General features: G+C 38.6%; 1 protein-coding gene across 4 annotated transcripts in view; it reads right to left on the bottom strand.

Moving 5' to 3' along the window:
• NAA16 (N-alpha-acetyltransferase 16, NatA auxiliary subunit) overlaps positions 1 to 23293 on the bottom strand; it is a 64497-nt gene that overhangs the window by 4820 nt on the left and 36384 nt on the right. For 2 of the 4 annotated variants that reach the window (XM_080613074.1, XM_080613075.1), the window contains 7 exons: positions 6247 to 6319; positions 5854 to 6023; positions 5370 to 5522; positions 3696 to 3824; positions 2540 to 2753; positions 1134 to 1327; positions 274 to 382 (listed from right to left, as the gene is read on the bottom strand). In XM_080613074.1, coding sequence (XP_080469200.1) covers positions 274 to 382; positions 1134 to 1327; positions 2540 to 2753; positions 3696 to 3824; positions 5370 to 5522; positions 5854 to 6023; positions 6247 to 6319 — 1042 coding nt within the window. Of the gene's footprint in view, positions 1 to 273; positions 383 to 1133; positions 1328 to 2539; positions 2754 to 3045; positions 3103 to 3695; positions 3825 to 5369; positions 5523 to 5853; positions 6024 to 6246; positions 6320 to 14204; positions 14377 to 23293 lie in introns of those variants that run through there. The other 2 variants (XM_080613076.1, XR_013956421.1) reach the window with 2 other exon arrangements.

The following is a 23293-nucleotide window of genomic DNA, read 5'->3' as shown; positions in this document are numbered from 1 at the left end:
CCCCAGATAATTTAAGATCACATTGCAAATATCTTTCTACGGCATTTATTAGTATATACTACAACTTACTTTGTCTTAGGTTTTTTAGCTTGTTTTAAGGGTGGCTAAACAAAAATTGTATTTTCCCCTTATTATTATTACATATGATAACAACCTCAGTTTCAGTCAAGTAAATACCTATTCCAGACCACTTTAGGGTACACTTAGGTAACACAGGCAGCAGTGAAGGGTTACAATTCTGTACAGCAAAAATAAAATTATGCAGTACTTTACCTTTTCTAAAGTATATTTCAAATGCTAATAAATGTGTTTCTATCTCATCTCCAATAAGATTCTTAAGTGGTATAAGGAATTTAATGGCTTCTTCTAATGGATTTTCTACCTGTTTTAATAAAAAAAAAGTGACATTTAAAGCTTAAAATAGGCATCAAATAAAAACTACCAAAGATAGTTTCTGCTGTTGAGAGCATTTAAATACTCAGAGGCCAAAGGAGAACTGTAGAGAGCTTTCTGAATTAAACTGAATCACAACATTTTTATTTGACCAGCGAGATTTAGGAGTGTTTACTCATGACTTCATGCTGACAAAGACAACATCATTGCTAACTCTGGCATAGCTTATGTAATGCACTCGTTATTATAATTTAGCATTAGGAAACAATGAAATATAACCACCTTAGACAACAAGCTTAAACTTCTGAAGTTAGTGTGACAAAGGAGACAACTCTTTGTGCTTAGAGATATAATGGCTCATGTCTTCAAATTTGGTGAACTGCAAACATATTTCTGTTAGTTCTTCCTCTATTCAATGTATGAAACCCAGAATTCTTGAGGCAAGAACCACCTTTCTGCTCAGCATCTATTTTAACGAAGGATGGCTTAATGTTAAAAAAAAAAAAAAGAAAACAAAAAAAAAACCCACCAAAATTTAAAGTAGCAGTATTTTAATATGGAACTTTGGTTTATTAGAGGAAAAATGTTACTTTTCTTTAGTGTAAATAGACTACACACCTTTGTGTGCAAAAAAGATTTTATAAAAACCACTGGATTCTTTTAAGAGAACCTGACAGTAATCCCATATTATAGGCTTTCCATGATAGTCACATGAATTTAACATGAAAGACCATGCTAACCCTTTCCAGTTTTTCAGGAATCAGCTCTTCCCTGGGCCCACTAGTTTCCTCTTCCTCTTCATCTCGCTTTTTCTTTTGATTCTTTTGTTGTCGCTCTCTTTCTGCATGTTTTCTTTCCTCTTCCAGTTTTGCTTTCTTCTGTGCTCTTCTTTGCTTACTAAGCATTTTTTTCAGTTCTTTGGCTGAAAGATTTTCTACAGATCAACAAGGTGACAAACACGAAGAATTTAATTAAAAATCTTTCCTGCAAATGCCGTAAGATAGTTAAATGGATGCAAGCAAAAACTGGTATTATTTGGAGTGAGGAGAGGTAAAATATTCTGGCATGTATTAGCAGGATCATTATATGAATATTTAGGTTGCTTGCTGTGTTCAGATTTTGACTGGACTAACATTCAGATAAACTAAGAAGGCTTGACAGCTGCAAAACACACAAAACATAGTTTCCTACAGGTTCACACAGAAGTGAGGAGCCTTCAGGCCTTCCATTCACCCCTCTTCTCCTTCCTTGCTTTCCCACTGACCTAACCAGTTTATCCAGTATCATACTGTAGTTTCCACTCTGCTTACTGTGGTGTCTGAGAACAGGAGTTGCACTACTAACGTAGCAAGGAACAGAAGAGGCTGTTCAGGGGCTAACACATCTTTTTTGTGGCTGTGACACCATTATCTCTCCTGGACTAGCCACCACTCTGAGACAGGGAAGCAAGCATTCTTTCTATGCCATTCACACAGTGCTGTTTTCCCCTGTTCATGAGCCTACTGAATCCCAATGCACAGCAGGCAAATGAACTAACACATGATGTGACTTCTTACTCTTCCCCATCTTAGTTTTTGTGACATACTGCATGTGAGCCACACCTCACTGGTTGCCTCAGAAAGTCTGCTTTCCATTTAACACTTGTTTTAAATCGTTTCTTAAATGTATTGATTTTGCTAATACACACTTACCCATGTATTCCTTGATCCTGAAGTTACATGAAAAACCATAAAATGTAGTAAGTTAAATGCACTAAATTAAAATGAAATTATTACAATTCAGACTGCTTTCCCACAAAATCCACCCATTGCTTCATAAATTCATCTGTTAATGACATTTATCTTTTGTTTAAATGAATGAATGGCAGAGCTAAATTTGATTTCTTTTCTCAATATTCTGAAATGCCACTCCTCCCAAAGTACTCCTGGTGGGTTCATTCACACACTAGTTTTTTAATATGATGAGAGGAGAATAGAAGAAGAAAGCTGTAGCATGTTATCTATGATCTCTCTTCAGTTATCAAATCGTGACAGAAAACAGGAAGAAGTTGTGTATGTTACAACTCATATTTATTCTCTAGCACACAAATTACTCAGCTTAATAAGCTTTTACACATCATACACATATGAACCTCCATTATGGATACCTGAATTCACTTCTTGTTCTTTGCTTTCATTGGTAAGAGGATTATCATGGAGCTTCAAGTAGATTTCAATGGCTGATCGAGCAGCCTTGAAGTAGAAGGCATGTTTCCTGAGCACATCTTCTAATCTCAGAAGGTCTACATAGGCACGAAGAGTCATCTTTCTCATGCAGTATGTGTGGAAGTCAAATTGATCGTCCGTTATCTCAAAAAAATGCTTCAAAAATAAAAAAAAACACAGAACTCTTAGGCACTTCTTTCACTTAGTCTGATTTTTAATTAGAGGGAGGTGAATACATCAGTTACAGTGGATATTATTTACAGGCAATATTGCACAGGCATATCAATATCCTTATAATACTGACTATCCAAGAGAACCTCTCAGTAGGAAAGAAACCCACCCAGAAAAAGCTCATTTTGTTAACAAAAACTATAATGTGATTTTTCAGACTTCTGAGAACAATGCTGATAAAACACCCATGTTTTAGTTGTTGCTAAGTAGCACTTACCCTGATCAAGGACTTTTCAGTCTCTCATGCTCTGCCAGTGAGGAGGGGCACAAGAAGCTGTGAGGGAGCAGAGACAGGACACCTGACCCAAACTAGCCAAAGGGGTATTCCACACCACAGCATGTCATGCCCAGTATATAAGCTGGGGGGAGTTACTCGCAAGGGGCCAATCGCTGCTCAGGTCGGGCTGGGTATTGGTCAGCGGGTGGTGAGCGATTGTACTGTGCAGCACTTGGGTTTGTTTGTTTTATTTCTCTCTATATATATATCTCCTATTATTATTACCATAATTCAATGTTCTTATCTCAACCCACAGGTTTTAGCTTTTTTTCTGATTCTCCTCCCAATCCCACCAGTGGGGTGGTGAGCAAGCAGCTGTGTGGTGCTTAGTTCCTGACTGGGCTTAAACCACAACAACATGGTATTTTATATTGAATCCTTCTCACTTTAAGTAATTGTTTTTCTATGTAATAGCTAGGGATGACATCTTATCTACTGCAATAAATCATCAAATATTAACCTGTTTTTTAAAATCACTGTATGGGCACACTTTATATGCAAAGAAAATCATGCTGATTACATCAACAAATACCTTCATTAGTGTATGAGAAATACTGGGACAGGAATTGATGGTGTTTGCACCTACTTACCCTTTCTACTTCGTGGCATTTTTTCAAGGCATCACCATACTTCCCTAACCTTTGATAAGATGCCGCACATTCAGTCTGGAACCACATACACTGCATCTCATTTAGGTTTTCCATAGCAGAAGTTCCTTCCTGAAATAAGGGTCATTATCACTTTTTGCTATTATAATTTACCAGCTGCTTCTTTCACCTACAGTTAGTTCCAGGCCATTAGTAGGAAACAATCAATCCTTCAATTACTTGGAACACAACAGAAAATGGATAAAACCACCCAGTAATTGAGAATAATACTTGTGATACACTATGCCTCCCAAGATAAAGGTATAAATTTAAATGATTTTAAAAAATGAGCAGTATTATCTCAACAAGATTAGTGTCTCAACATTTAACTCATGCTTGTAAACACAATCTTACTTTCATAGTTTGGGGGCAGAAAACAATACTATTTTTAAAAAACTTAAAAGTTCAGCAAATAAGTTTTGTTGGGTTTTCTCCCCCCCATCAGGCAAGCAGCATCTACTAGTTTACTAATCCACCAATATATGTACTGCATTATCATGCAGTATGAATAACTTAGTTTTAGAAGTTCATAGTCTAAATAAATGAAGTTACATTTTTATTTCATACTTTTTTCAAGAAAAAAATCCTAGGATTTATTCTTTATAGTTTTAATGCTCTAGATTAAGAATAAACAAACTGGAAGCATGTTCCACATATCACGAACACTAGCCACCAAGTTTTCACATCAGTCTTTATACTAGAAAGAAAACCCTGTTCAACTCACATTTATTTACATAAGATCTATCCTATGTTACCACGTATCTATGCTAGAGTTCTGTATCTGCTGCTGTAACATTTCCACAACGTACACAGTGAGTTCTAGTGAGTGAGTTTTCAATCATTCCTAGAACTATCTAGGAAGACTGGATTCAATTTCAAGTATTTTCACATCTAAAATTAAGGAGCCTAATTCACTTATGTGCTCTAGGAAATCCCACCAAGTAGCTTCTTCATACTTAGTTACATAAATAATACGGAAACCTTAGCCCCCAGTACAAGAGGGACATAAGCCTGTTAGAGCAGGTCCAGATGAGGGCCATGAAAAATCAGAGGCTTGAAACACCTACCCTGTGAAGAAAGGCTGAGAGAGTTGGGTTTTTCAGCCTGGATAAGAGAAGCTCCAGGGAGACATTACTCCAGTCTTTCAGTACGTAAAGGGACTTACAAGTAAGACTAAGACTTTCCACCAGGGCCCCTAGTGACAGGACAATGTGTAACAGTTTTAAATTGGAAGAGGATAAGCTTATATTGTATGTAAGGAAGAAATTCTTTACTTAGAGGATGATGAGACACTGGCACAGGGTGCCCAGAGAAGCTGTGGATGCCACAACCCTGAAGGTGTTCAAAGTCAGGCTGGATGAACCTTTGAGCAACCTGATTTTTGAAAGGTGTCCCCACCCAAGGCAGGGGAGTTGAAGTAGATGATCCTTAAAAGGTGTCTCTCAACCCAAACAATTCTATGATTCTATATAGTTATTTACCAGTAAGAGCATTCTCTTAAAAACAAACACTAATAGAAGGTAGTCTGAGGTGAGTTTTTTGGTCAGATGTTACATGAATAAAAAACAAACTGCCAGATGCAAATAAAACCTCTCTTTGCTAAAGCAATGTACTTACCCTCGTGAATTTAGAGCACATCTCCTCTGCATCCTTGACCATATTTGCTCGCAACATGTATTTAGCGCACTTAGAATTGATAAATCTGTCTGCAGTATCCAAAGACTGTGCTTCATCCATCCATTTGGCAGCTTCCTTGAGGTTACCTACATGCTGTTAAGGAAAAAATAAATAGCTAGCTTTCAGTATAAGCCCGCTATTGACCAACTCCTGAAATCTATAGCTATTGGTATTTGTCCCTGAGAAATAACAAAAGGCAGTGTTACAATTTGCTGTAGGTTCTGACTCGCTTTGCAAAACCTAAACAAAACGGTTTTCACTGTTTTCCTGACAGAACAATGCCCAAAGAGAAATCCGCATGAAAACCAATGCCCGTAACCACTGCTAAGTGAAATACTAGGCACACAGCCATACCAGTTTGATGTCGGCTTGTTTTTTTTATTATATAAACTAGGTATTCCACATAGCCAAATTGGCTTTTTACCTTGTAGATTTTTGCTTTTAAATAGAAGAGTTCTATCAATGTTGGAGTGCTGGCAATTGCAGTATTAATGTAATCCAAGGCCAGAGAACACTGTCCAAGTTTGTCAAAGTGTTGTGCCAGGAAATACCGAACCCAAAGAAGTGTCGTTGGGGGCTCTTTCTCTCCGTTTTCTGTAACAAAATGGAAAAAGTTACAGTAACCAGTAAGGTTGAAGACTGCATCTGAAGAACAAACACAAAATACAAAGCTCAGCAAATTCAGCAAGTATTTCCTGAAGTGAATTCATTCACTAGAAGCTATTACAACTACTTTCTTGCAAAGTATTAGCACTCCAACATATCTTGATAACTGCCATAAACACAGGGTAATTAATAGAAGATCACAGAAACTTACCACATGTACTAAAAAGATCACAAGTTTTCAAAGAGGTTTCATAACCAGTAACAAGTTCTTGGATTGTAGAAACCTGCATATAAAAAGAAAAATCACCTCAAGTTATGCTTTACTATCACATTTATAAATTAACGCACTGAAAAATAGGCTTGAGCAAAGTTAGAGAAACTATACAAATTACTCGATTTGGAAAGAATTGGATGTATCCTCACATAGTTTACTTCACTTTTCAAAAGCTTCCTTTGATCACCCATTTTAACTGGTGATACGGCAGGGAAACAGGTGTAATCTTTGGCAGCTTACAGAAAAAAGTAAGTACATTAAGTTGGATTTTTGAAATTTTATTAATTTATGTTACTAGTTTTTAAATGGCCAAACTAAGCCAACTGAAGAGAGGTGCTTTGGAAAAGACTGCATGAACTTATAACAATAAAGATATAGAAGAGGATTCTGTGGTTTTCTGACAGGCTGATATGTATGATTAAAGATTTTTTTTTTCCTCCTTGAAAAGGTGTTGTTGCCTACAATACGGGCTGCCTCTTTTTACATAAAAATGTCTAGTCTATACTGACTGATTTAAGGCTAATACTTTCTGAAATCAGTCAACAATGTTGTTGCTCATCCCAAGGTTGAAGACTCAAAATTCACCCAAGAGTTTTGAACTCACTATATAAGTTTGACATTTATAATACATACAACTGTTAGTATCAGTGCTCTTCATGACCATGAACTATTCCAATACCAGGTCCATGACTTACAAGTGCCAGGTAGTATTTTAAGCATTTTATGAAATGTTCAACTGGTTTTGTAGTTGTAGTTATATTCTAAACATGCCTGCCATATCCAGCAAGCAACCCGCCTCTTAAGAAAACAAGAACGCTAGAGAAAGCAGACAGTATGACTTATGTATGTATGTACCCAAAACACAGAAGGGACTTAAATAAGATCTTACTGTAAGCATAGTGGGATAATAGCTACATTCGCCAATTAGGTGAAACCTATAGACAGTAAAAACCTAAAACTTCAATGGTTAAAAGATGATCCTACATTAAAAAAAAAAAAAAAAAAAAAAAAAAAAAAAAAAAAAAAAAAAAAAGTTGCAAGACTAAAATAAGAAGTATTGTGAAGAGAGTGAAATTTAAAAAAGCAGGATTTGACAAAGCACATATCCAAAGCACTTTAAAATACACTCTGGGAGAGGAGGGGAAGGGGGAAAAAAAAAAAAAAAAATCTTGTTCTGGAAGATCAAAGTATACAATTTGAAGGTTACTACTTAATTTAACCTAATTCAGCACAACAGGCAAGAAATGCTAAATATTTGTTTCAAAGAGAGCAGAGAAGGTGTTACACCCAAGTCATACACAGCCAGTGGAAATGTCTCAAAAGTGTAATAAAAGATATAAACATTCTAGAAAGCTCTGGGCAAATCTCATAAGAAACTGGTTTTGGCAGCAAAATCTCATCAAATACAATAAAATGTTATTAGACCTCAAATAACTATGAGGTGATAAAGGACTGTAAAAAAGTCAAAAATAAATGGACAAAACCAAATAAATGCATTAAGCTGTTGTCTGGCTTCAGACATCTATTTATTAAAAGAAACCTTCAACAACCTCAGAAAACCTATGAAGATTCTCCTCTCTAAAGTGAGCTTAAATGCAAAAGTAAGCATCTGCTTCAGGCAGCAGACTTGCAGCATATATGTGCAAGAGCGTGTTACTTCCTTGCAGCAAAGTATTCCCAAAGTTATTCTCATCTAGCTGTAAGCTCTAATTCCTTTAAGACCAACCAGCTTTGCTAGACTGCAAGTGAACAGTGTGTAAATGTAGAAAGACCCTTTCCACACCACTACACTATGTATGATTTTTTTCCACTACTGTGAACTTGGAGCATGGCTTCACAGCTGGACAAAGACTGTGCTATCACCAAAAGAATGGTGCCACCACCTCTGATCCACGTCTCTGCTTTGGGCCAGCAGCAGTGGCTCTATCCAGCATTACAAGTGATTTACTCCCTTCTCCATCTCAGGGTACAGAAGCCCCATTACTAGATCCATCATCAGGGGGGCTGGCAGAAGACAGATGTGGGATTGTGAGTGAAATAAACAACAGTGAAATTAAATTCTCTCATCTCGAGGTGATGGAGAATACCAAACTGTACTATGTTTTAAACAATGCCAACTTCTTCTGAATTCAGAACTCTGCAGTGGTTTTGGCTTCTACAGTCCAAGAAAATACATTGGAAATGTCATTTGGAAAACTACTTTGAACAATACATTTGGAAACAACTATTCAGTGAAAGCAACAGATACAAACAGGTAGTTTGGTTACTGCAGATGTTCTGGATGGAAATGACAGTATCTTTGTTTCTCGTTGACTACTCAGAATCCCTTTTTATTCTTATGCTTCAGTCTCTTACTAGTAATTTAGGAAAATAATTCCAGGTTCATGTGTTGTTTTAGGGAACAAATTATCTGGAAATACGAACCCCAATTTCTGCATCATATTAGCTGCAGATTTAGTAGAAAAAAATCTCTCTTGGATTTACTATCATCTATTATCCCTATTCTCCAGTCACCACTGCCATCTCAGAGGCAGTAATATTTTACTAAACATTACAGTATTTTTCATAAAGATCATTTTACAGTTGCTAAAAACAATCAAGCTGAGGTATCTGGAAATACCATGATACTAACCACGAGTTAATTTCAAACAGTATTACTTTAGGGAAAAAGAAATTTTGGTTATTCCCTTGCCATAAATCTGAAAAAACTGAAGGCATTACAAAAGTGTAACTGAAGACATCAACAAATCTTAGGTTTTATGACAAGAACTGCTGCCACCAGTTTCCAAAGCCTCTTAAAACATCAAAATTCAGACCTCTAACCTTTGAGTTTTGAATCACACAGGTCACTACCTACAACTTTTAATTTCATTACAAAATAACAAGATAAGAAGCACATAACTTAGTACCAAGTAAGACAGAAAAAACAGAAAGCTGGTTCAGAGTTCTGGAGAAGGCCTCTGATGACATTTTGAACAGGCTTGCAGCTGGACTGTGGCACACAGTAACAGTTAGTACTGTTATTGTATCATCTGTTAGTACTGTTATTGTACCATCCCTTTCTTCAGTTGTCTCTTCCATCATCAGACTGTTTCTGAGAAAGTAGTAATCATTCTGTCTTACACACAAACAGAAAAAAAGCTAACACAACAGAGCTGAACCCACTAAATAATGAAGAGGAATCTTACAAAGATTTGGTTCCTTGCCTTTCTTTTGGTGCTATGCTCTCCACGCCATTCTAAACAGAACCTTCCCCAGAAACAGCACTAAGAAAAGCTCCAATACAATGATAGCACAAACAAGAACATCTTCTGAAGTAGTATTTCTTGAATAATTTGGTTTCAAAACTACTTCTGGTCACAGAGGCCCTTTCACAGCGTCCCTGAAAATGTTTATATAATTACTTGTGATAAAAAAGAAAGACAGCTTAGCTAGGAACCTGCACCCCCTTCTCTAGGTCCCTAGAGACACTGTGCTGGTAGGTCCTGGCTTCAGAGCCAGTTAGGCTCTGCACACATCTGCAATCTGAAGTCCCTCCCCATCTCTACAAATGAAGATGCTTAGATGTGAACTTTCAGTCCTGAAAAATATTTTATAACTGGTACCAGAGACACACTTCTGATGATCTGTTGTATCTAGCACAGCCCCATCACACCATTAACAACATTTGAATCAAGGCACTCTGCCCATATCTTTCTGGATGAAGATAATGATGGAAAGGAAGTTTCAAATGAAGAACCTGCCAACAGACTCAAAAAGGAAAAAGCTCAGAGTCAGTCAACCACAATCAGGGGAAAAACATGGGGAAGTGGGGCTGCTACACATTAGCAAAAAGGTTTTACTACAGCCTAATGAAAACAAGAAGCATCTTCATCTATAGCCAAGAGATGACTGGCATGAAATGAGATGTGCTTTTTATCAAGGCAGCAAAGAACAGAGCATGCCAAATACATGAGCCAGCTGGCACACCTGCACTGCACAAAAGGTCTGAGGTCAGGCTCTTCCAAATGTATCCACACAAGAAGGTGTATATGGGCAGCCACCTAAAAATGCTCCTAAAAACTTCCATTAATGACTTGTAATCACTTAAAAATGTGAAATACTCCTATTGGAGTGTCAGACACATTCAGAATTCACAGTTCACTAAAAATCAAGCATAGCTAGAGCTCCTTTTTGCCCTGGATTAGGTTTGGAGGTTTGCCTTATGATACACATGATTGCCAGTAAACTGCATGTCTTCCTCAACAATACAGCTGCAATGCATTAAGTTTGTAATCAGTATGCACTTGACTATATACACCATCAAATCCTACTGTGATTAAGTATCTCAAAATAATGCTAACTTGCTGTATAAATGAAGACTGCTATTGCTGTCCTTTGCTGCCAGTACTGAGAACAGCTACTCCTGAAATAGAACGAGTGATACAATGTCAATACCACCAACGGATACACAGGCTATCTGAAATACTAAACTCCAGAGGAAAAAGCTTCCTTCATTTAACTGAGCAAGTTTAGTTTGTATTTGTCATTCAAAAAAGTAAATTGTAACATGGTGCTTTGTATCCCTGCTCTGCTGAAACAGCATTGTTTCTTTTTTAGGGCATGCTATGTACACATACAATAAATCAAAGCCTGTAGTACAAATAGCATTTGCTAAACGTTGCAATTGTTTTGTAATTTTGACTGAACTATCCAACATTTGTAGTCATATGTGACTGCATTAATCAGTTTTTGTCTCAGACATCTGCACTGGAAGCATATTTTTGTCCTATATGTAACAAGCTTTGCACTTTTGAGCTATTCTTAGAGAAGTCTCAGCTAGGGGATAGATCTCGGTACACCAGCTTTGCAGAGAGCAGACTACTCAAGCAGAATGGCAAATGAATCACAAGAAGAACATTCTTCATTAAAGAATTTACTGCTGCTTTGGAAAGGTCTAGTACGTGTGTGTTTACACACTGAAAGTACAACTGCACAAGCTCCTTTGGAGCTGGACAACAGCATTACAAGTACAAGATCAGTCTCATGTTAAACAAAACAAACCTTAAGTAGGATGACTATGAATACAAGAGCGAGCCATGAATTTTAAGTGCTTCAAATGTAACAAGTTAAATATTAAAACAACTCCTTAAAGACGTTATTTTAAAAGCAATACTCCTTGAGTATCTTTATAAATAAACTGCTAGGGCACCTACTTGGGATGGAAAAACATAGGATTCAGCCAGACTTGGAAATGAGGTCTTAACTTTGAGACTGCCGGGAACTGTCAGAATTGCTCAATCTTCTCCATAAATGTAGCATCTTTCCATTCAGAAAATAAAAGTAGGACTCGCAGCCCACAAAGCCAACCATATCCTCGGTTGCATCAAGAGGAGCGTGACCAGCAGGTCAAAGGAGGTGATCCTGCCCCTCCACTCTGCTCTCATGAGACCTCACTTGGAGTATTGTGTGCAGTTCTGGTGTCCTCAACAGAAAAAGGACATGGAACTGTTGGAACAAGTCCAGAGGAGGGCCACGAGGATGATCAGGGGACTGGAGCACCTCCCGTATGAAGAGAGGCTGAGAAAGTTGGGGCTGTTCAGCCTGGAGAAGAGAAGGCTGTGTGGAGACCTCATAGCAGCCTTCCAGTGTCTGAAGGGGCACTATAGGGATGCTGGGGATGGACTAGTCATTAGGGACTGTAGTGATAGGACAAGGGGTAACAGGTTCAAACTTAAGCAGGGGAAGTTTAGATTGGATATAAGGAAGAAATTCTTTACTCTTAGGATGGTGAGGCACTGGAATGGGTTGCCCAGGGAGGTTGTGAATGCTCCATCCCTGGCGGTGTTCAAGGCCAGGTTGGACGAAGCCTTGGGTGACATGGTTTAGTGTGAGGTGTCCTTGCCCATGGCAGGGGGCTTGGAACTAGATGATCTTAAGGTCCTTTCCAACCCTAACTATTCTATTCTATGACTAGAGTAATTAAATGATTTTTCAAATTCAACTATACATCTAGTTGTGTTATAAACATAATAGTTTATTTTTCCTCAAAAACTGAAGGAAACTTCAATGAAAATGTGCATTTACTATTGGCAGCATATTTGCTGCACCTATAGCAAAGCTATAGAACACTTCAAAGTACAAACATTAGAATTCAGCACATCATAAATATTAACTAATTTGACTACAATGTTCCTATGAGATTTCTACATAAGCTATCTCTTTTAGAAGTGAAAGCTAGCACAGATTAGCAGTTTACAAAACTGTCAAAGAGAAGTTATACAATTTGGAAAACCTTCATGCAGGAACCTGGAGCTCAGTAGAACAGTAACACCACAGTCAGAACAGGCTGTCCTAGAAAACTCTCCTACAACGGTCAAGCCGTAAAAATTACAACACAGAATTAAAATAAAATCCTAGGGACTACACAAAAGAAAACTAAAGGCTTGACTTTTAAAGTTTCTTTTCCAATTTTACTCTTCCAGACATTGATCTTCCACTGCATTTTCAAAGCTACAGAAATTTAACATGCTAGTCCACTACTGAAGTCTGCATATAATTTACAGAAGCCTACACATTTATCTGTTGTTTCCAATTACACAGAGACCTCTAGAAACAGCACACTTCTTAAATGTACTAGACATCCTTTATCTAGGAATTAGCCTAAAAGGATAAACAGACTATAAATGGGATACTGTTTTTCCCCAGACATACTGTTGAAGACATGACAGAGCCTTAATGAAACAGAGTCTTACGGTAACTCATTAATCAGAAAGTTGTGCTAGGAGAACATCTCATATGGAGCGACTGATCTGAAGTTTACTAATATTTTAATTCACTCCACCCCAAATTAATCTACACTTCATAGTGAACTGCAGATATGTGGTAAGTTAAATTGACACGTACTTGGTATAAGCATAAGTGTATAAGTACAGAAGAAAAACAGTAACAAAATTCAGACATGACTGGCTAAGCTAGACTTCTCTAGCAGCAGTCCCATGTCTGAATTACACCAAAAACAACAGGTGGTACAATCAAGGAGCCACTCTAAAGCAATAGAAATACAGATACGAAGCAACAAAATATAAAGTATTTTGTTATATGTCTTTTCCTGAAGAGTGCCTGCCTCATTTAACATACACCACAGTGAATAAAATTGAAAAGAAATAGAGATAATAGTTCTATTAGAGTACTGACACAAGACAGGGTTTTACTTTCATTTTCATATTCATAGAATAGTTTGGGTTGGAAAGGACCTTAAAAATCACCTAGTTCCACACCCCTGCCACAGACAGGGATACCTTTCACTAGATCAGGTTGGTCAAAGCCCCGTCCAACCTGGCCTTGAACAATTCCATGGATGAGGCAGCCACAGCTTCTCTGGGCAACTTGAGCCAGTGTCTCTCCACCCTCGCAGGGAAGAATTTTTTTCCTAATACCTAATCTAGATCTACCCTCTTTCAGTTTAAAATCATTCCCCCTTTTTCTATCCCTATATGACCCTCCATCTTCTTTGTAGGTCCCTTTAGGCACTGCAAGGCTGCTCTAAGGTCTCCCTGAAGCCTTCTCTTCTCCAGGCTGAACAACCCCAGCTCTCTCAGCCCGTCTCCATTGCAGAGGTGCTCTAGCCCTCTGAGCATCTTTGTGGCCCTCTGGACTCAGCTTAGCAGGTCCTCATCCCCTTGTGTTAGAGGCCCCAAAGCTGAACACTATCGCATTTCCTAACATGCTTCCACTCTGCTGAACTAGAGTTCTCTTTCACTTCCTTATGTAATCCACCAGTAGTTCACAGAGAGCATCTAACTACAAAACCAACTGCAACTTGCTGCAAATTCCTTTAGCTTTCTACATCAAGGATGAAAAATGCCTTTTTTCCTGAAAGGGTTAAAGAAAGACCTTCACTGGAGACAGCCTACCTTCCTGTGTAGACAGTCTTACACCATTTTTTGAGACTGTTGTTTCTGATGTTTCTTCCAGCCAGCCATTTTCTCTCATGCAGTATTTCCTCACAGTCTCCAAGTTTTTAGTTACTCAGAAAAAGGGCACACGTGCACTACTGTCGAGCTTCAATGGAATCAACCAACGCACCTGCAACACAATCGACGCAAACCTTGATGTTGACTACTTGACTCTTTGGATGGTTTATCTCATGGATATAGAGACCGGCATGTACAGGGAACCAAAGAGTACTTCTGAATATTGCTTAAGTACAAAGAGAGCTTTTTTGGGGGAGGTAGGGGTAGCATTTCAAGATCCCTCTCTTGTGACAACCAATAAAAAATAAGGCTGTTCACTACTATTTCAAATATATCTGGACAGCAGCTTACAGATTGTGAAAATGAGGATATCCCACACAATTGCTTATGCTTCAGGTTATTAGCTTCCATCAGAAAAGTTCTGCAAACAGCCAGAGATACATTCACTCTGAATAGTAACTTTGCAGGAACAAAACTCATACAAACACAGTGACACTCCTAAACATGAGTATTTGCTTCTTGAATGTGCCCAAAAGACTATGGCTTCTTCCCAACCTAGTAAGTATTGTGACAACTGTGTGAATTTTATTCAAGTACAAAGATACCAGCATGAACAGTGCAGTTTAAATATCTGAGTATACTTTCCATTTAGAAATTAAAAGAAGCCCAATAAAGATTTTTCATAAGCCTCCATGCTGTATAGCAGGCTTTTTAAATTAAAGGTTTAGCATTATGGAAAACTCAAGGAGAATGGCTACTCTACTGATACCCATTTTTTAATACCAAACTTCAGAAACTGAAGTACTAAGAACAAAAACTACAAAAACCACTTGTGGCATGAAAGAGGAAGAGCCCAGTAGCTTGTCTGCAAGTCTCCTATACCAGAGAAAAGGATTAAGACACCCATATTGAAGCATTTCAGGTACACACAGACTGTACTGTGTTCAGACATTTTCCTTGCAAATGCTCCGTGTTTCTTTAGCGTGTAAATAGAATTGTATCTCAGTTGCAATTCAAACCCTTTCATTCACATAGCAGGACTTTTAAGTAGTTATTTCAGAAGGCTCCACAAATCATGAAAATGAAACTTTTCATGCTATTCTTAGAAGTATCAACTGTAATTAAAAAAAATCCATTATATTCCCATTTTTAAAGCCATGTTTTGTTTAAGCAGCATTTCAAAGTTCTAGACAAAACCAGGACATCTTGTCAGTACAAAGCCCCAAACCCACAAGTTTCCTTATGTAGGATGAAGCTGCTTTTTAATTATAGCCTCCCCTGCTATCTTCCCATGTATCTTACTTGCTTAGGATGAACTCATTTTAGTCAGTTACCTACAACTCTTACTACTTAGTCCATGGTTAAAGGTGGAAAAAACAATAAATTCACTTTAAAATGTAAGTTACCTCCACAATATGCTTATAAATTGATAATTTGGACTTTTAACATTTTATGGCAAGATCAAGCAAATCAAGTGAATAAATCTCCAGAGACAATATGAGAAGTACATGCTTTAAATAACATTAAGTAAAAGAAATTACTTATCCCAGAAATAACTGCAGTTCTCCAAAACACACCAACACTGCACACAAAGGTGCAAACAGGCACCTTTCTCGTAGCAAGTGACTTTTTTTAAGTCATGCAGGTGGACTTTTCAAATGAGGACAGCTACTATGTTTTTATTTCCACATCTTTAATCCAACCACCTTTCAGACATTGCCACCACAGAAATAGTTCGTTGAGCAGCTGCGCTTTTAGCTAAACTTCACAACATAGTAAGAAAACCAAAAATTATTGCAAATTTAGAACTGTACACAGAAACCTGTACTTAAAACATCTCTGCCCTTCCTGGAGCACAAGTGGTAACTGAAGGACAAGGGTGGAAAGGACAACTGGTCCTACAAATTTGGCAACTATTATTCTCACCTTCAACACAGAGTATATAAAGACCATGAACCTTGCTGGCACAAAATTTATATAAACTAAAATTTACACAGACTAGAACTCCAAGATGAAAACAACACAGTATGTTATAACCTCTCAGAGCAGGCCATTTTAGGGTAAAAGGCCATTTTCTCTTTAAACATACACCGAAGTAGTTACTGTAGAGTACGGAAGGCAACAGGTACTTGGGACAGTAAGTATTAAGTAATTTTAGTGTAATTCAAAATTGAAGCACTGATCTCCGAAAGACAGCACCTCATCTGAAGCCTAGCACTTTTCTTTAATGCTTGACAAATGTCCAACAGCCCCACTGAGCACCTCCACATGTGAGCTATCTGACCTGAGAAATAATCAGGATGCAATTACGACTTTACTAGAATTTCATTGTTAACTCTTCCTCCACTTTTCCTTCACGAACTAGAGGAGGGCACACCCAAGTTCATTGAACATCAACAGCCTGGCCACGTAACTGCTGATTTGTGAGAAGCTGAAAGTATTCTTTACACAGCTCTTTCTCTTCACTTGAGACTACAAGCAGATGATCACTGACAAAACACCAAATGTACAACTATTACATTGTCAATTAGAATTTTCACTGAGGAACATCACAGAAATACAGAGGGATGCCATATATGCCACTTTGAGAGCACCAAAGTCAAGAATGATGGATGAAGGACTCTTACCAAAACAAGTATTACATCCTTTTGTATCTATAGATAGCATCCTCAGTCTAACCCTGTTTCATTCTTGAATAAACAACCTGCTCGTCTGGCAAGTGCCTACCCTGAAGCAGCAGTTATAGATGCTTCACGTGCATGTACTCACATTTAACCCAATACCAAGGCAAGTCTGCAGTTACCTGTGTTTTTCAAGTTAATCCACTTCTAAAAGGCAGATTCTGTGACAAGTGCTTGTTTTTCCCTTTGTGAATAGTCTGAAAAGGGAAGAGCAAGAAATTCTAGGAACTAATTAGGAGGGCTAAACTGGTAAACAGATATAAAAATCACAACTAAAGATTCCAAATCACAGTATCCAGATTAGGCATCTCAATGCTTTTCTATATAGGCACTCATGTACAGAGGCATGTCCCTCTCTACTGTGCCTATCTGCACTGTTTGCTAGAGGATCTTTACGTTGACAAACTTGCAGAAGATGCACCTGTCCCCGTATCAAAGTACCAGTTGCAAAGTAGCTTGCTGGCTAGCAAGTCACAACTCCAAACTGATCCTAGACTCGAAGGTGAAGCGCAGTAAGAAGATGCTATCACAAAATCATTGAGGGTGGTAAAGGTCACTGTCTAGTCCAAACCTACTGTCTTTACAGAAAGGGGTCAGCAGAAGCAAGTTACTCCCAGCCATGTCCAGTCATGTTCATGTCTCTGAACAATTTGTTCCCATGCTCAACAACCTCCATGACAAAAGTGTCTTGTCTTTTGTAGAAATATAGGCTAAACAATCCTAGCTCTCAGCCTCTCTTCACATGACAGACACTCCAGTCCCTTCATCAACTTCATGGCCTTTCTCTGAACTCTTTCCAGTATGTGCATGTGCTTCTCGTACAGGGGAGCCCAGAACTAGACCCAGAACTCCAGATGAGTCTCACCAGGGCTGAGGAGAAGGATCACTTCCCTCAACCTCATGGTGGTGGCTTTTACTAATGCAGCACAAAATGCTGCTGGTCTGTACTTCATCAGTTTTATCTGTGTTATGGAAGAGAGTGTCAAATGCCTTGCTAAGTCAAGATAAACAGTATCAACTGCTCTTCCCTTCTCCACTGAGGCAGTCATTCTGTTATAGAAGGCTATCAAACTAGTCAGGCATGAATTTCCCTTAATAAATCCATCCTACCTACTCCCAACCACACTTTGTCCTTCATGTGTTCGGTAATGGTTCCAGGATTACTTGCTCCATCAGCTTCACAAGGACTAAGATGAAGCTGACTGGCCCACTGCTTCTCAAATCCTGTTTTTCATACTTCTTGAAAAGGGGAATAACACTTGCTTTCCTCCAGTCCCCAGGAAACTCCATCCGTGACAATGGCCTTTCAAAGATCAAGTGTCAGTGTAATAACATTGTGCAGTTCCATGGGCAGTTGTGGATGCAATCCCATCAGGTCCAATGGGCACGTGCACATCCAATCTGTAACCTGTTCCTCCTTTACTGAAATATATGTATTTAAGCACACTTCAGAAGGCTTGAAGAATATTTACCACAAGTGTTGAACTTGAAATGAGCATCATGACAAAAAGTATTACCAGGAAAGGTGCTTTGAACCTCTCTGGATTCTGCCTCATGAAGAGGGTTGAGGGTTTTATTTGTTTGTGATTTGTTCAGGTTTGGGTTTTCTTTGTGTTTGGTTGGGGTATTTTTTGGTTGGTTTTTTTTTTTTTTTTGCTGAACAGTGAAAGTTTTTAATAGAGTCCCTGACAGTTGGTATCTTCTGCTTTTCCTCGATAAGTAACAGGAATCCACCCTTGGATACTTAAGAATAGACCCAAGTACCATCAAGAAAAAAGTAAGGGCACCAACTAGGCTTCAGCTGAGTAATCCATTGCTAATTTGGTTTAGACAGTCAGTTACCGAATATATACAGCTGCCCTGAAGTCTCCTCCTGACCCAAGACGTGTCCTATCAGAGAATGATAGCTGCAAGATCAGAAAAAAACTATCCTCATATGCACTGTTTGTCTTGGTGCTAGCTGATGTGGAAAGATGAAGGTTGAGGGAAAAAAAAAACCCAACATACTAAATACCTGCCTGAAAATGTCTTTCTCTCAGTAAGACTAGGCATCTGCTAATTAAAGGCATAGATTGGTACAGTTTAAACTGCAGATTCAGTGTAACCACCATCATGGGTGTTCAGCAGAGTACCTTCCCTTTCCAGGTAAATCTTCCCTCAGAATTCCCCCATTTTGCAATAGAAATTATCCAGATAAAGTTAACCTGGGAAGTCCCAGGAAACAAGCTAATATGGAATGAACATAAGAGTTCTGTAGAGCAGCAGGACATTCACAGGGTTTCCTTTCATTGTCTTGAACAATAACCAGACCCAAAAAAGTGCATTTCAAGAGAAATCATACAAACAGGCACAGGCTGATATCTGAGAAGGTGACTGAACTCATAGCCAAGGCACATGTGTTTACTGTGGAATCTTTGTAACAGTTCAATATTATAAAAGCTATTTTAAAACCAGACATTCTTGAAGAGAACCAGAAGTTGCTGCTGTTTGGTTTAATACATGAAACAACATTCAACAAGTTACAGAAACACTTCCAGTCGATTTTCCCCATCTTAGTTTCTTTCTTCAATTTACCAGCCATACAATGTAAATGACTAATTAAAATGTGATTACAGTAGATTAATTGCAGCATGTTCTTCTGAAGACTGAATTTCCTATTTTTGCCAGAAAATAAAGATTCTGAATGACAGATAGCAATCCACCCATATACGCTGCAAAAATCATTAAGAAAATGTTCATCCATATATTGGTAAAATCATGCTTCATAATGCATGCTGATGCTGATGTTAACTCAATCCAATACATACAACTACAGTAGCAACTACAGAAAAGTGGGTGAACTTTATTTTCTGAAGACACACCTGTATTTTCCGATTTGCTTGTGACTTCTGCTACATATAAAAGCTATTTCCCTGCGTCCCACACAAGAAGAGTTCCTCTAAGTGATATTTAAAAGTCCGCTAGCTGTTTTAGTAACTCAGAAAGGTGATTTGACACACCAAGTCAAACACACTGTCCCTTACAAGGGACTACAAGATCAGTTGAGAAAAAATGCTGAGCTCAGAATGCAGGTCTGTTCTTTAACACTAGTAAACTGCATAGATACGTCTTGACTCTTGTTCAGACCAGCGATCTCCTTTCGTTTCTCCAACCCTAACAGGTTAAGTAGAGCCTTGTACATTTTACATTTGTGAGCTTTGTCTTTCATGTAACCATGTTCACTTTACACTACTTTATCATGACAGTTTTCACATTTAAGAAAGACCCAGGCTATATTTACAGCATCCCTTAGGGGATGCCATATAACGAATAGAAGAAAGCCCATTTCTTCACAACATATAGCAGCTACTTCAAGAGTCATCTGAAGCAAACATAGTGATGAATATTTTTCTTTGTGTTATTTTTGCTAAGAACAAAGCCTTCAAGAGAGTGTTTCATCAATTGACTTCTCTAATGTTGAAGGTAAAAAGTGATCTCTGACTCTCAGCAGTGATGTACCACTAAACATAGTCTATATAGTATTATAAGCTTGTTTCAAATGAGACATCCTGGAAAACACCGTAAGACTTGGTTTCAAAGTCTGTCACCCTCTAATTGATTTTTTTCTTCAGTTGGAAAGAAAAAATGTGGCTGTATACCAACGCAGCAAGCTAGGAAGCGATTAGTGCATGCCTTCAGTTATCTACAAACAGTGAGCATAACAATTATCACTTGAGAAAGAACTTCAACTCTTTACATAACATACCCTCACTCATCCACATTACTTGTAGAAAAATCCATTCCCAATATTATAGAAATATTTCATTTTCAGTTGGCCTTTGCTCAACATTTACTCCTACAATTCAATGCCCCTCTCTTTTTTGTTATTTCAGTGTTAGAGCAATTTTATGCTACAGCACAGTATGGAAGTGTACTCAGGATACTGAACAACTGGCATGATTTAGTTCTGCATTGTTTTAATAATCCAAAGCTTTATCCACAGCACTATACCATTTGATCAAGTTTAAATGGCAGTACAGTTTCTAGGTAAATGACAATTGTTAACTTCATTTGTTCAAGCTTCACCCTTCAGTCTCTACTTCTACTTCCTACAGTCTAGGCGGCTCGACAAAGAGTAAGAAAGAGCCAAAAACCAGTTCACATGCCACTTAACAGACTAGCCTAACGGCAAAAAACCTTCAGAATTGCAACCTCATTTGAAGAGCTCTGAAGGATTGAACAATTTATTGGATTACTCCTAAAACTATGGAAAAAGACACAAGTCAGATCACTGCTTTGCCAGCAGTGGACCATAGAATCTGCAACAGGAACTTGTTGCAGAAGCATGTACAGTAATTTACAGCAAAGCAAGCTTAACACTTTCTCCCCATCAGCTTCCAGAGTTAAAATCTTCCTTAAGTACCTCTGAAACATCATAATCTCAAATCTCAGTAGGTTAACAACTCACTCCTAGAAGGTAACAAACAATACTGCTGAGACCAATGAAGCATCCTAATCTGCTCATCTCAGGTTTCACCATACTGTCTGTTAACTTCTCAAGCATCCAAGTTTCAAGCACTCAGGAGGTTTTGAACAGTTCCCCTTTTAGCCAGCTGTGCAGTCAAATATAAACCTTTGCACATGGCAAATTCAGCATAAGGCCAATACACACATTTGCGTACTTATGGTGCCCTTCTGTGACTTCACCCAAATGATCTTACACAGTTCTACTTTAAACGTGAAGGAAGATTAAAAACATCTGTCCCCCTCAACCAAAGTAAAGCATATTCTCTAGTGAAGTGATGAACAACCAGTTGCACTCCACACATCTAGGTAGTTGAAAAAGTGACATCCCTTCCATGCATCCCAATTAGCACTTCAGCTATTTCAGTTTCGGTTTCTGGTGGGACATTGTCCTGGTTTAGCAGTAGCAGTCATTTTTTCTACTGGTGCAGTGCTGTGTTTTGACTTTTGGCCTGGGAATAATACTGATAAAGCCGATGTTTTCAGTTGCTGGTCAGAATGTTTACCCTAGGCAAGGACTTTGTGAGTCTCATGCTCTGCCAGGGAGGAGGAGAAACCGGGATGAAGCAGGGACAGGACACCTGACCCAAACTAGCCAAAGAGGTATTCCATACCATAGCACGTCATGCCCAGGAGGTAGAACTGAGAGTCCTCGGAAGGGCTGGATCACTGCAGGGTGAGGGTGAGGTACCGGCTGGTGAGCGGTTGTATTCTCTTCCTTGTTATTTCCTTTATCATTATTATTATTATTGATGGTAGCAGTAGTGATTTGTGTTATACCTTAGTTATTAAACTGTTCTTATCTCAACCCGTGGGAGTTGCATTCTTTTGATTTTCCTCCCCGTCCCTCCAGAAGCGGAGGGAAGAAAGGTGGGGGGGGAAGTAGACTGCGTGGTTCTGATTTACGGCCTGGGCTTAAACCACAACAGACATTCATTAATTCTTTCTAGAAACAACTGGCAAAGTTTCTCAGCATTAGTTTCATAGACATGAAGCCTTCAGATACTTTGCAAGCAAGTATAAAACAGCTGCCAACACAGCAGGCAAATTCAGGTTCAGACATCTATGCTCAGATAACCATAATAAAGATGCCTGCACTCCCTCTACAATCAAAACAGATCTCTATGATCTAAGAGTCTGGGGGGGCCTTTCAGTTCTTAAAATGGGCCTATAAGAAAGAAATGGAGGGACTCCTCAGCAGGGCCTGTTGCAACAGGATGAGTGGTAATCGTTTCAAACTAAAAGAGGGGAGATTCAGGCTGAATGCGAGGAGAAAGTTCTTTACAATGAGGGTGGTAAAATACTGGCACAGGTTGCCCAGAGAGGTGGTGGATGCACCATCCCTGGAGACATTCAAGGCCAGGCTGGATGTGCTTCTGGACAAAATGATCTAGTTGAAGATGCTCCTGCTCATTGCAGGAGGACTGAACTAGGTGACCTTTGAAGGTCTCTTCCAACCCAAACTACTCCATGATCTATGTAGCACAGTCAAAAGGAACCTTGATAGCTGTTCGGCTGATCCAATATAGGAAACCACATATGGTGGTGACCTGAACAGTTCTCTGTGTCCACTGAGATAAATTCATGTGCCTGAATCAGAAACTTAATGTCATTCCTTAATTGTTGAAAACTTATTCCAGAGAACTGGGAAGCAACCAACCAACCAAAGTTTCTGAAAGGTGAGTACACAGCTGCCTAAAAATAATTCACCTATCCCCAGAAAAAAGAACCAAGAACTTGACACTAAAGATACCTACATCAGCCATCTTCTCACTAGATGATGGTCATGACCTCTAAATTTTAGCAATTCTAAAATTAACTGTCAGGGACCAAAAGTAAAATTTC

Source organism: Psittacula echo, assembly GCF_963264785.1.
Source record: "Psittacula echo genome assembly, chromosome: 3".
Lineage (NCBI taxonomy): Eukaryota > Metazoa > Chordata > Aves > Psittaciformes > Psittacidae > Psittacula > Psittacula echo.
This window is presented reverse-complemented; position numbering and strand designations above follow the sequence as displayed.